We start from the raw sequence: 14,368 nt of genomic DNA on the forward strand, positions 1-14,368 counted from the left end.
AAATTCAATTAACACATAAGTTTTTCCAAAAAAACATATGTCAGGGTACCTTCTGGGAAGTCCTACAGGAGAAATAAGTGAAATCAGTTTTAACGACTCCACTCCTGGCAGAAATATTACTTAGTTCCAAGATGGCTACAGCCTGTTTCCCAGATAGTCATATCTTAGCATCTGATTCTGTTGATGTTTCTAGTTCTCTGCTAGGGCTCAGCCTATTGAACAAGGCATGCAGACAAGACTAGCAGCTGGTTTAATTTGCCAAATCAGAGATCACACAAAGTCCAGGCCAGAGCCCTTACACTCCTGGAAGATGCCTATAATCATGACAACTTGCTACAGAAGTCCATTCTGCTCAGTTCCATTTTCACCATTTATTAAACATAAGTTGGCAGAGTTGGGACCTATATACTATCTACTGGGGTTGGTTAAGGCAATAAATCAAAGACTGTCAGAATTGGACAGGAGCTGAAAGGTCATCTTGTTCCATCTGGGTACCAGCCTGTGGTTGAGGACCTCTAATCACCAAGAGTTTTTCCAGTGTCATGAACCAAATAGTGATAAACTACTAATGGAGAGAGGGTTGGCTGCGGCCTTTGAGCTCAGGTGCAGGTGATGGGTGATGAATGAGCAGACACTTGAATCCTCTGGGGACTTCTAATGAATTCTTTGATCCTCCTACACTTCCTTTAGTCAAGTGAAGACAGGGCTGGCTTCTTGCCTTACTTCTCCTGAAAACCAGGTCAGAAGCCAGAATTTGATCACGGGAGGTCTTTTCTTTGGGGGAGACTCTGTTCTGTTCTCTCCTGCTTCAGCAACCAGCTCAAAACATACAGGTTATATCCATTCATTCAACATATCCTTTATTGAGTACTGACTAGGTTTGGGGCATGGAGCAAGGCTCTGGATTCACAATCATCAGTACTTGCCCACAGGGAGCTTACAGTCTGGTGGAAGTGAAGACTATAAACACAGAAATAAATACGTAATTACAAATTATGGTAAGATAATACCATATTATTATGGTATTTCCTTCCTTGAAGAAAAAAAGCAAGGTGCCATGAGAGATATTAACAGGTTAGGGGTCTAGGAAACTTTTCTGACACAGGGACATTAAAAGTGAAGCTTGAAGGGTGAACAGGAGTCAGTTAGACAAAAGTGGAAAAAAAGACTCTCCCAGGCAATGAGAATGAGAAAAGACCCTGATGCAGCATAGAGTTTGAGATATTTGAGGAACAAAGGACCAATGTGGCCAGAATCTGGTGCTCTAGGGGAGCCTAGGGTGGGATGCTGCTGGAAGGAATCCAGGTTACAGAGGATGCTATATGCCCTGTTGAAACATTTGAGTTTTTCTAAGTGCACTGAGTAGTAAACAATGGAGTAATCTGAATTAATTTTTAAAAAGTCATTGCTCTGTGAAAAATGTAATGAAGTAGGCAAAGAGAAGAAAGGAGAGATCAACTAAGAGGCTATTATAACTTAGACAAGAAGTGATAGCGGCTTGAACTCAGCCAACAGCAATACAGATAGAGAGGTGTGCAGAATTCAAGGTACATTTTGATGTAGGGAACAGGGAAGAAAGCAGTATCAAGAATTTTGCTGAGAAATTATACTTAGAGCAACTCAGTGGGATGGGATGGAGGTGCCATTTACCAAGATGAGAAAGACCAGGAAAAGATTGAAAGGAAAGAGATTGAAAGTTCAGAATTGCACATAGGTTTCTGAGATTCCTGTGAACCATCCAAGTGAATAAACTGGGGATCATCAGCAAATAAATGATATTTCAAAGCAAAGGAATGGATGAGACTACCTAGAAAAAGACTATTGAGTAGAGAGAAAAGTAGAGGAGAGAAGCAGAGATGTGAACAGAAAAGCAAAAAGCAGCAAAACTGAGCCCTGAAGAATTTCAACACAGAGATCTGATAGAGAAGACCCTCTGGAAAAGGGACCCTGGAAGGAATGGCCAGAGAGAAAGGAGGAAACCAAGAAAATTGATGGCCTGAGGTTGAGAGAAAATAATATTTCAAAAAGATGAGTTTGGTAGACTGTTTAAGTGTTTCTGAGAGTCAAGCAATGTGGAGGCCATTGATGACCTTCATGAGGCAGTTTTGATAAAGAAATGGAGATAGAAACCATACTGGAGTGGGTTCAAGACTGACTGACCAAAGGTGAAAACAGCTTGCAGAGGAAAGCAGAGGAATATGGTAATAAATGGCTATCTTCTCACTTTGGCCACCTGGCCAGGTCGGCCACAAACTTATCCCATCTCTCCTCCCAGGTTTTCATGGCAGCCTTTTTATCAATATCCAACAAGGTGCTGAACCTGTAGGAGAAAAGGCACCTAGGTCAGCCCCAGGAGAAAGGGTTAGGGAACAGTGAGGGGATCTCAGATGCTTGCAGAGCATATTTTTCCTCAGTCCAAGAACAATAATGAAAGAGAGAGGATGTGAAGAAAACCCACAGAAATCTTCCAGGCTTCTACCCTAAAACTCTAAGAGAGATAAATGCAAATTGTAGAGTGGAAAAGGGAGTGGAGATCTGGGAAGTACATAGGATACTCACTTGATGGAGTTCATGGCCAGCTGTTTGAGTGTCCTCAGATCAGCCTCCATTCCCCCAATGCCCATGAAGGCCTCATAGAAATCATAGGATAAGCCTTTGGCACCAAAGATAGCTGGGTCATCAGAGCTGATCACCATGGGATACCCAGTGGCCATCAGGACAGCAGCAGGGTGGTTTCGCAAGTCCGACACCAGTTTCAGAACCTGCCCAATAATAGGCAAATGAGGAAGACAAACTTTGACCAATAAAAAGAGTTGTCATGTGAGGTAAGACCATGTAGCATAACCAGCTCCTTATCCTTATCACCACTGAACACTGGAATGACTTCTGGGTACAACACAAAGAATAGAGCCAGTCCTCATACTCTTCCTAATTTTCTCCAAGTTTCTTCACCACCACAAACATTTGGTCTCTTCTTGGTCTGGCTCAGAGCAGCTCTCCTAAACACAGCAAGAGAGGCTGGTGCACAAAGAACCCCAAGCAACTGTGGAAGCAGCGGTATCTTATGGCCCCTCCCACTTCACTGGCCTTCCTCACTGTCCCTTTAGCTTTGTCTATGGCTCTGCCCAAAATTCCACCCCATTGGGGACCCTCATTGCTGCCTCAATGTCATGAATGGGTTAGGCAAAGGGCCATTCTTAAATAACTTACTAACGAGAGTGAGACAGTGGAAGAATACAGAAAACAAGTGAGTTAAGGAGCAAGAAATTATACAGGAAAAAGTTTGGGAAACAGAACAGAGATTGAGACTGGAGGGGAAGATTGTACTGGGTTGGTCACATGGATCTCACTTACCTGATTGGAGATGGGACAGACTTCTATGGGAATGTTCTTCTTCCGGGAGTCAGCCCAGACTGCTGGGTGTTTGGTCAAAGCAAATCCATGGCCAATCCTGGTAGAGTTCAGTATTAGAGCATCCAGAAGGTTTCTATCTATGGAAGTACCCAGCCAATCTGGGGAAAAAGAGATAGTCTTCAATCAGATGGATCTGACCTGTAGACCATCCTCAGATAAAGGCTCCAGACTCTAAAGCAAGAAAAAGAACATTAGGGGATCCCTGGGTGGTTCAGTGGTTTAGCACCTGCCTTTGGCCCAGGACATGACTATCAAGTCCCACATCGGGCTCCCTGCATGGAGCCTGCTTCTCCCTCTGTCTGTGTCTCTGCCTCTCACTCTCTCTGGGTCTCTCTTGAATAAATAAAATCTTAAAAAAAAGAAAAAGAAAAAGAACATTCACACACACACACACACACACACATACTTTCCTTATAACAATGCTAATGAGAAGTATGACAAGCCTTTTTTTTTTTAATTTTTATTTATTTATGATAGGATCCCTATCACAGGGATCCCTATGACAAGCCTTTATGTATGTATATAACACATGAGAAAGGTGAAACTTATACAGACTTTATAAATTGAAGGAGCATATTTGGTTAAGTAGTAGAACTCGGTTTCAAATCTTGGTCTAGGGGATCCCTGGGTGGCTCAGCGGTTTAGCGCATGCGTTTGGTCTGGGGCGCAATCCTGGAGGCCCCGGATTGAGTCCCGCATCGGGCTCTCAGCATGGAGCCTGCTTCTCCCTCTGCCTGTGTCTCTGCCTCTCTCTCTCTCTATCATGAATAAATAAAATCTTCAAAAAAAAAAAAACAAAAAAACAAATCTTGGTCTATAGGACTCCACAGTCTATAGTCTTTCCATTTTTTGTTTTTTTAAAGATTTTATTTATTTATTCATAGAGACACAGAGAGAGAGAGAGGCAGAGACACAGGCAGAGGGAGAAGCAGGCTCCATGCAGGGAGCCCGACGTGGGACTCAATCCCGGGTCTCCAGGATCAGGCCCCGGGCTGCAGGCGCGCTAAACCGCTAAGCCACCGCCACCGGGGCTGCCCCAGTCTTTCCATTTTTCGTTTCCGGAGCTATTTTCTGGGAATTTTGTTTATCTTTACAATAATATGTTGCAAACTGTCAATATTAGTACTTATGTATACTTACTCAACTTATGTTTTCTTTTTTTTTTAACATTTTATTTATTCATGAGAGAGAGAGAGAGAGGAGGGAGAGGAGAGAGAGGCAAAGACACAGTCAGAGGGAGAAGCAGGCTCCATGCAGGGAGCCCGACGTGGGACTGGATCCCGGGTCTCCAGGATCAGGCCCCTGGCCTCAGGCAGCGCTCAACGCGCTAAACCACTGTGCCACTGGGGCTGCCCCTCAACTTATATTTTCAACAGTATCAATTGCAAGATCAGTGACCAACACGAAGAGGTGGCAGATACTGTTGGCTACCTAGTTCATCAGCCATCCCACTGTATCTCCCTTGTAGGCAGGACTTGCTTTGGAGCATGAAAATAACAGGTCTTGACTCTCCCAGCTTCCCTTGCAGCTAGGATAGTCTTTTTTTTTTTTTTTTTTTTTTTTTTCTAGGATAGTCTTAATGCTGGCCTGGAAGGTTATTGGTGGGGAGCTCTTGGGCTTCCTCTCTGATAAAAGGAGATGTCCTGGGGGAAATATCTTATCTTTTGCTTCGCTGGAATAGTTAAACCTGAATGTAATTTGACTATATGACAACCAAGTAAGGTGAAACCCTGGATTTGATGAAAACAGCAGAGGTCACTTACTATGTAAAATAAATGACTTTAGGGCATAGTTGGTTAAGTGTCTGCCTTCAGCTCAGGTTATGATCTCAGAGTCCTGGGATGAAGCCCCATGTTGAACTTGTTGCTCAGCGGAAGCTGAGCTCCCTCTCCCTCTGCCTCCCATCCCTGCTCATGCTCTCTCTCAAATGGATAAATAAAAATTTAAAAATAAATAAGAGATGACCTTGTTGCAAAACCTATTAAATGTATTCCATTCCCGGCAGCCAAAAGCATCCTTATCAATCTACAGGTAAAATATGAAAATTCACTTTTCTGTTAGGAATAAAACCCAACAATTCCCACTGTTGGTTAGGGCATGTTTTTCATGGTTAGGGTGGATTTTCACTGGTTTCCTATCTAAAAATTTCAAAGATTTCTTCCTTTTAAAAAATAAGAACAGGGGATCCCTGGGTGGCTCAGCAGTTTAGTGCCTGCCTTTGGTCCAGGGCATGATCCTGAAGACCCGGGATCAAATCCCATGTCGGGCTCCCTGCATGGAGCCTGCTTCTCCCTCTGCCTGTGTCTCTGCCTCTCTCTCTCTGTGTCTCTCATGAATAAATAAATAATTCTTAAAAAAAATAAAAATAAAAAATAAGAACATTAGTCTTGGGTATTAAATACTCAGCTCCTGGCAAAATCTTCTCCTAGGGCCATGGATCTTAGAATGTGGTTAGATCCTATTATGCTGTTTCATACTGTTGAGATGATTTCACACAGCTAAGTACGATTTTCCCAACCAGACCACAAGCTCTTCAAGGTTAGTAACCCCTACCCCTACCCCCTTACCCTAACCCCCACAAACAATTCTTCAAACCTGTAGAACACCTTTGATCTAAATTGACTTGAAATGTCAGGAAAAAGGAGATTAATGTACACAGATCCTTCATCTGAGAGATGGTGTGATAAGGCAAGATTTCAACCTGGTTGTGAAATTCAAGCCCCCCCAATGCTCTCCACTTATCTTCTTGGTCTTCTTCTTCTTCTTTTTTTTTTTTTTGTTTAAGATTTTATTTATTTATTCATGAGAGACACAGAGAGCCAGAGACACAGGCAGAGGAAGAAGCAGGCTCCATGCAGGGAACCCAATGTGGGACTTGATCCCGGGACTCCGGGATCATGCCCTGAGCCAAAGGCAAAGGCTCAACTGCTGAGCCACCCAGGTGTCCTTCTCTTTGGTCTTCTAAGGATGACAGGTGCCTCAGGTATGCAGGGACGCCAGGTGGGATGCAGCAATAAGCTTTCCTCCTGATCTAAGCACCCAACATCTTCATTTTGACCTGAAATTACAGCCATGATCTGGGATTCCTTTTGCTTAGGGTTTACACATTTTAAGGACTGGGATATGGGAAGGTCTGAGAGATGACCCACGAGCCTATGAAGTGAGCTTTGGGAAACAAAGGGGTGGCTAAGCCAATGGCATTTCAGAAACAATAGCAGTGGGGTCTGCTTGAGCTGGGTGGGGTCACCCCTTCAGCACTGATGAGTGTGGACAAAGCTTCCTAATTGCTAGAGCAGGCCTGGTCCTAGTCCATCTTCTGCCACCTAACCCATGTATGACTTAAGACAGGTGAATTAATCTCCTAGGCACAATTCATTCATTATAAAATAGACATCAGAAAGGGCTCAAACTCAAGCTCCACTAATAACTAGCTCCTTACCCTTGGACCAACCACTGTATTTGGAGACTTGGGCAATAAAATGAGGAGGGGGGCACCTGGGTGGCTCAGTTGGTTAAAAGTCCAACTCTTGACTTCAGCTCAGGTCATGATTTCAGGGTCCTGAGATCAAGCCTGGTGTCTGGCTCAGTGTTCAATGGGGAGTCTGTTTGAGATTCTCCCTCTCCCTCTGCCCCTCCTCTCTCTTCCCTCAAATAAATAAATATATCTTCAAAATAAAATAAAATAAAATGGAGATAAAAACACCTTCCCAGCAGAACTGGAGTGAGAATTAGTAATTATATATATATATATATATTTTTTTTTTTTAATTTTTATTTATTTATGATAGTTACAGAGAGAGAGAGAGGCAGAGACACAGGCAGAGGGAGAAGCAGGCTCCATGCACCGGGAGCCCGACGTGGGATTCGATCCCGGGTCTCCAGGATCGCGCCCTGGGCCAAAGGCAGGCACCAAACCGCTGCGCCACCCAGGGATCCCTATATATATTTTTTTTAACAATTTATTTATTTATTTGTTCATGATAGACATAGAGAGAGAGAGAGGCAGAGACACAGGCAGAGGGAGAAGCAGGCTCCATGCTGGGAGCCCCACGCGGGACTCGATCCCGGGACTCCAAGATCACGCCCTGAGCCAAAGGCAGGCGCTAAACTGCTGAGCCACCCAGGGATCCCCAGTAATAATATATTTAACGTGCCAGATATTGTTATTCCTTCTCCAGGGGCTTGTCATCAGGATTAAGTGAAATAATTCCCATATAATTTGTCCATACAAAATGGACAAATACAATAAAACGACTCTCAACAATATCAATACTGCCCCAGGATCCTATCAGTTCTCTTGAGTGATGATAAGGACCCCTCCTATCTATCACCTCCTCTGTTTTGCTTGTCTCCATATGGCTCACCTGTCTCTCCAGCATGGAAAAAGTAAGGCAGTTTAACACCATGCAAGGTGGGAATCATCAAAGCCTCCTTGTAGTCAAACAAGGAGTAGCCAGTGTCTTCATGCCCCACCTGCAGGACAGAGAAGAGGGGACATGGAGCCATCTGCTTGGTCCGTGCCTCAGCTGTAACTACAACAAAATTATGCTTTGCAAATTAAATGACACATACCCACACACACCCCGGGATTTGTAGCTATGTGCCACGAGTAGAGTACCTTAGGATAAAAAGTGTATTTCCTTCAGAATGCCTATTTTAATTTGCTGGGGAAGGGGACAATGACACATTTTTATAGTAAGCCAAATACGGATATTCAATGTAGTAGAATGGAGTGCAGACTTAATAATGAGTTGGACCTTGCAAGTAGATCCCTTTGAACAACTACTATCCCCCTTCCAACCCCAAATTCCTTCCAGGACTTGTCCATTACAGTCCTTCTAGGGACTGATCTGGAAGCTCTATACTAGAGGTGCTTAGTCAGCCTCCTTTGTCCATTCCTATGGTGCAACTAGGAGGCTCAGTCATTTAAATGTCTGCCTTCAGCTCAGGTCATGATCCCAGGGTCCTGGGATCAAGTCCTACATGGGGCTCCCTGCTCACCAGGGAGGCTGCTTCTCCCTCTCCCTCTGTCCTTCACCCCTCCCTGTGCTCTCTCTCTGGGTCAGATAATTAAATAAAATCTTAAAAAAAAAAAAAAAAAAAAGAAGAAGAAAATAAAATCCACTCTTATGCTACTGTGGATGGTCTGAAAACAAGAGCTTAAGCACAGGCTCAGGTAAAAAGTAGTTTCCATAAGAGGGAGTCAGGATGGCCTTTGAGCCAGTTAGCTCCAACTAATTTAGCTTCCTTCATGAGATTGATGGGTTATCACCTGGGAAGTGTGCCCTGGCTGTCGGAGCTTGGCTATGGCTTTGATTTGGTGGAGGGTCAGGGCACCACCTATGGATGCGCAGCTTCGGAAGTAGCTGAGGAAGCAAATGGGATGGAGGGGCAAGGTACAACTCTATATCCTTGACAGTTTTGCCCAGGGCTATCCCCATCTCTGCTTCCAGACCCCCTGCCGCCGCCGACCCCCTCCATGTGCCACAGTTTAAAGAGCCCCCTGTAGGTAGGTAGAAAGAGGGCGGATGGCAGGGGAATGGGACTAAGCCCACCATTACTGCCCAAGCTCCTCGAATTCCTTCCTTATTCTGGAACTCCCCCTTTCAGCCTCCTGGCCCTTTCTGCTCCCCTTCTTGGAGCTGTCTTCATCCTGCTGGCCCCCAGAGAAGGTCAGTGCTAAGCTCTGGCCAGGCCTGTGCCTCTACAAAGGGTTTGGTGGGAGCTGCCAAGTCCTGCAGGAAGAGCAGCTCCTGGGCCCCGCTCTCAGCTTCATCATGCACAGTCCATTACCAGGTCAAACCCTGCCACCATCCTGGGGAACATGGTTCGAAGCGCCATGGCTGTTTGCACGGATTTCATGATGAAGGACACATTTTTAAATCTGCGAGAGACAGAGAGAAGTGGGGGCAACAGCATGATTTGGCGTTGGCACTGCTGGGCACCCCCAAGTGGCTCCACTAGTGCCTGGGGCTGAGCTGGTCCAGGGTACACAGCAAACACTTCCCACACCCTCGCCCCACTGCCCACATGACCCTGTGCTGCCCGGGCTACTGGGATCCCTACCAGTGGCTACATCTGAGAAATACATCACCCATGGGCAGCCCGGGTGGCTCAGCGGTTTAGCACCGCTTTGGCCCGTGGCGTGATCCTGGAGACCTGGGATCGAGTCCCACGTCAGGTTCCCTGCATGGAGCCTGCTTCTCCCTCTGCCTGTGTCTCTGCCTCTCTCTCTCTCTCTCTCTCTCTGTGTCTCTCATAAATAAATAAATAAACCAATCCTAATATTTGTCTCTTAAAAAAAAAAAAGAAAGAAATACATCACCCAAACCGAACCCTATCCAGGACTCTGGCTGGCTACAGAGGAACCCATAGTGTCTGAAAAGCAAAACGAGGAAGAGAGATTCATGGGATAAGTTTCATTTATCTACATTTGGATGAAGCAAAGAGGCCTCGTTCAAAAATTGCCCTGCATCCCTGAGAGGATGGTTTCCTGAAGTGGGTGCCCTGCAGAGCCTGAAATGCAACAGATCACCCAAGTCCCTGTCAGGTCAGCTGGACCTGGCACCTATAAGTCCTCTGCCTCCAATTAAATCAGCAAAGCACTACAGAAATCACAAAACCAAACTGTCTGTCTTCTCTCCACACTCCCTCTGCTCAAGTCCAGGATAGGGACGAGGCAAGCAGCACAACAGAAGCACCAAAGGGAAAAGTCTGGTACAACTCTGTGACAGAACAAAGATCTCTGCACAGCAGATGACTCACTTGTTCCTCAGTTCTGTGGGCTTAGATTCCTCCCACCCCCTCCTCCATACCTGCTCATTCCCTCTCCTTCAGAGCTCTAAGGGAACACAGGAGCATTTACCACCTGCTGCCCAGCCCTCACATCCTCTTGCTATTGACCCCCAGGGAGCCTCTGAGGGGACCCAGGGGGCCCAGCTTACAAGCCCCCTCCTGGCTGACTAGCACACAGGTGTAGGCCTCTACTCAGCAAGCCTCAAGCCCTCACAAGGAGTGGAGGGGCCTCAGCAGGGATGGGGCAGGAGGTGTCTGACTGCTCTCCAAGAGCCCAGCCTCTAGAGTTAGCTGAGCAAATGGAGGAGCTGCCCTTCCCCAAGCCCTGACTCAGTGTTGATCCCCATATGATTGCTCCACATCCCCAGCCCTGTGTATCACAGGCCTTAGACTGGCCACCCTTTGACAGGAGGAGAGAGCCTGCCTTGGTAAAATCAGAAGGGAAGTTAAGCGATAAAGCTTTCTGCGCTTGCTTGGGGGAAAGAGTGGGCCCTTGTTCACACCACCAAGTCCCACATCCATGCTCCTGCTGGGCGTCCACACACAGACTCTGAGGTAGCTGTCCCTCAGGGCTGGGTCATCAGTCAAGGCCTTGCACAAAGCCATCCACAGCCATCCACAGCACATGGCTGACATTAGGCAGAACCCCAAAGGCAAATTGAAACAAAGAAATGAGCCAGTTATCTGAACATATAAGCAAAAACATATCCATAACTGAGTCATCCAGGCCAACATGGGGTCAGAACCTAGAATTTTCTGGAAAATTACCAAAGTTCTTCATTTCAGCCTGGGGGGGTGGATTCAAACTGGAAATGACTTTAGAGGTACGTGTTTGCACACATGCACAAACATATCTGCCAAGCCCATGGCTCTTTGGCAGCAGGGGTAGGTCTCTGACACCAGTCCCCTAGCCTCCCATTCTCCTCCCCTCCCTTCCCAGTCTAGTGGCTCTGCCTGCACCCCATTCTCCCAAATCCTGCAGCTTCAGCTATGTTCTCTCTCACCTGTGATCCGTATAAATGAGTTTGATTCCAATGAACCCAGGATGCTTTTTCGCAAACATATAAGCCACTTCTCTATAAGTCCTCACTGACCACTCTCGGCTATGGACGGTCCCATTCAGTTCATACACCTGAGAAGGAAGCATGGTCATGATCAGACATTGGAGGTGAGCGAACTTCATTCTCATGGCCAAAAATATCTAAAGCCAGATCGGACTTTACAATTTCCTTGTCCAGAGCCTTCAACAACCTCTGATATTTATCAGAAGTCCTAGTCCTATGTGGGAGAATGCTCTTGAACACCCAAAAGCTGGGTGTCCGCCTGATTGATTCATTCATTACTGGGTCCTTGTACCTAAAGCAGTGCCTAGCACATGGTGAGCTCTAAGGGAGCTCTATGGTGAGCGCCCAATAGGCATTTGTGTAATGAATGCAGAACAGGTCAGCTGGGGATAGGAAACAGCCAAAAAGAGGAGGCCAAGGACCCACTTCATCTCCTCACTTTACCACCCCTAGGTGGGATGTCCCCTGAAGTGGACATGGTTAGGGGCAGAGTGCGAAGAGCCAGTAAGGGACTGTGGGTAAGGCAACAAGAATGAACAAGTGTCCTTTGTGAGAGACAGGAAAAGAGTGGGTACATCCCCTGTAGTATCCCCTGCAGCATCCTCTGCAGCTCCCGTCTCCTCCCCCATCACGAGGTCAGCTCTCAGCCACTTGGTCAGCTCTCAGCCCAGCCAAAGTGGCAGTTCAGGGTGAGGACAGGATATGGGAGTTTCCAAAGAGATTGTGAGACAAAGGAAGATGCAAAGAAATAATATGCAGAAGTTATTTCTATGACTCTCAGTTAAAAACCTATGGTGTGAAAAAACGAAAAAACAAAATAAAACAAACTAACAAACAAAAAGAAAACCCTATGGTGTGGGGCCCCTGGGTGGCTCAGTGGTTGAGCATCTGCCTTCAACTCAGGTCATGACCCTGGGGTCCTGGGATTGAGCCCCACATTGCGCTCCCCACAGGGAGCCTGCTTCTCCCTCTGCCTGTGTCTCTGTCTCTCTCATGAATAAATAAGTAAAATCTTAAAAACAAAACAAAACAAAACAAAACAAAAAAACCCTGCCTTGTGTAAGAAAACAGGCTAGGCTCTGGAAGGGTAGCCAGTGCTAGTAAGACAAGACACCTGCCCTTAAGGAGTTTCCAAAGACAGGCTCCATTCATTTTTGTGATACAAAGCCAGAAGAATTAAGTGCTAAATAGAGGTTTATGGGACCTCAGAGGAAAAGGGGGATAGGGTCAGAAAAACTTTATTTATTTATTTATTTATTTATTTATGAGAGACACACAGAGAGAGAGAGGCAGAGACACAAGTAGAGGGAGAAGCAGGCTCCATGCAGGGAGCCTGATGTGGGACTCGATCCCAGGACCCCAGGATCATGCCCTGGGCTGAAGGCAGGCGCTAAACCACTGAGCCACCCAGGGATCCCCGAAAAGCTTTTTGAGGGAAATGGCATTGAAGCTGGGCCAGCTCTGCACTGGCCCCTCTGGCTAAAGCATTGCTAATCCTGGCATGGGGAGCAATGGTTCCACACAGAGCCAGAGCTGCTGGGATTCAGGGAGCAGAGGCTGAAGGGCAAGGCAGAATGGAAGTCATGAGCTCTCTCATCACCTAAAGTAGAGAAATCCTTTCTCCTGACTGGGGTCAGCTCTTGCATCCCAGCATCCCAGGACGCAGTGGTCTCCAGGAACCTTTTCTCATTGCCAGCCAATCACTTGCTCACTCTTGCCAGCCCAGGGCTCCTGCCCTTTCCCTCCCAGCTGTGCCCTGGAGGTGCTGCCTTTTGTTCCAGGGCAGCCTTCCCAGCACCCTCTTCTCCCCAGGCCAATAGAGCAGCCTTTTTGCTCTTTCACCTCCGAGGGTCCTGTCCTACAACCCAGGTTGGGGGAAGTGGAATGAATGAACAGCTATTTCCAACCCCTTCTCTTGGCCTCATTGGCCTTGGCTCTTTGGTTTCCTCTGCTGCTGCCCACTGAAGCCTGATGTCTCATGCAGTCCCCCACAAGGCTGCCTCAGCCCCTCAACTGGGCTCACTCTCAGCAGGTGGATCTTCCCTAGCTGCTTAGCCTAGGAGTGGACATGCTCAGGCTTACTGAAAGTTAAAGCTGTCAGAACTTTCCAGAGGAGAGAATCCTTAGTATTGCTAACTCAGTATCAATCTAGTATAGCCTGCTACTATTATTATTTTTACTGAAGGAGATTAGAACATGCCACCCTAAAATATGCTACTTTTGCATAAGGATTATTATGAGTAGAAGGCAATCAAGCATAAACATAGACAGAGCTCTGCGACTTCCTCCTATCTGCCTAAAAGCAAGGTATTAACTCTCATGAAGATGCTCCCTCTCCCATCTCCCTGCACCAGGAGAACAAGGCTTATCACTGGAGACACAAGGTCAGCATGGAGATGGGTGTAATGTAGCCCTTATCTTGTGTGAGCTTCCCCCACATAGCTCCCTTACCACAATTTACTACCCCAGAAACCCAAACCCCTTTCCCTCTATATCGCTGTTTCTCCACAATTTATCAACACTGGTTAAAATAGTGTATAAGCACTTGATCTATCCATTTTTGGAGGGCTTCACTTTTTTCTACACAAAGGCTTCCAAGCACTTAAAAATTAAATAATAACATCAAATGCGATTTGTCCGCCTTTTCTCCTGTTAATGAAGCTTTTGTCAGTTTGATTTGCAGGCCCCAAAACAAGAACCTTAAGAGGGTAAAGAAAAGTTTGCTGTCATCCTCTCCTACTTTACCAAGGATTTTTAAAAGAACTCTTCCTGCCACTGATCAAGGCTTACAGACTTCCAGATGCTCCACTAGAATCTTCACAACTTTGATGCCTACAGAACCTATACGCTGTACCCCAGCAGTCCTCCAAGTGTGGCCAGGGAACCCCTGTGGGTCCCCTACTTTTCCAGGCAGTCTGCAAAATCAGAAACTCTCTTCATGAAAAGTTTAAGATCTTTTTTTTTTAAATTTTTTTATTTATTTATGATAGTCACACACACAGAGAGAGAGAGGCAGAGACATAGGCAGAGGGAGAAGCAGGCTCCATGCACTGGGAGCCCGACATGGAATTCGATCCCGGGTCTCCAGGATCGCG

General features: G+C 46.3%; 1 protein-coding gene across 4 annotated transcripts in view; it reads right to left on the reverse strand.

Moving 5' to 3' along the window:
* Positions 1-356: 356 nt before the first annotated feature.
* ADA2 (adenosine deaminase 2) overlaps positions 357-14,368 on the reverse strand; it is a 29,539-nt gene continuing 15,527 nt past the window's right edge. For 2 of the 4 annotated variants that reach the window (XM_025461604.3, XM_035706886.2), the window contains 6 exons: positions 11,214-11,341; positions 9,208-9,298; positions 7,779-7,887; positions 3,355-3,512; positions 2,560-2,762; positions 357-728 (listed from right to left, as the gene is read on the reverse strand). In XM_025461604.3, coding sequence (XP_025317389.1) covers positions 566-728; positions 2,560-2,762; positions 3,355-3,512; positions 7,779-7,887; positions 9,208-9,298; positions 11,214-11,341 — 852 coding nt within the window. In that variant the 3' untranslated portion in view covers positions 357-565. Of the gene's footprint in view, positions 729-843; positions 2,321-2,559; positions 2,763-3,354; positions 3,513-7,778; positions 7,888-9,207; positions 9,299-11,213; positions 11,342-14,368 lie in introns of those variants that run through there. The other 2 variants (XM_025461605.3, XM_025461606.3) reach the window with 2 other exon arrangements.

Source organism: Canis lupus, chromosome 27, assembly GCF_003254725.2.
Source record: "Canis lupus dingo isolate Sandy chromosome 27, ASM325472v2, whole genome shotgun sequence".
Taxonomy (NCBI): domain Eukaryota; kingdom Metazoa; phylum Chordata; class Mammalia; order Carnivora; family Canidae; genus Canis; species Canis lupus.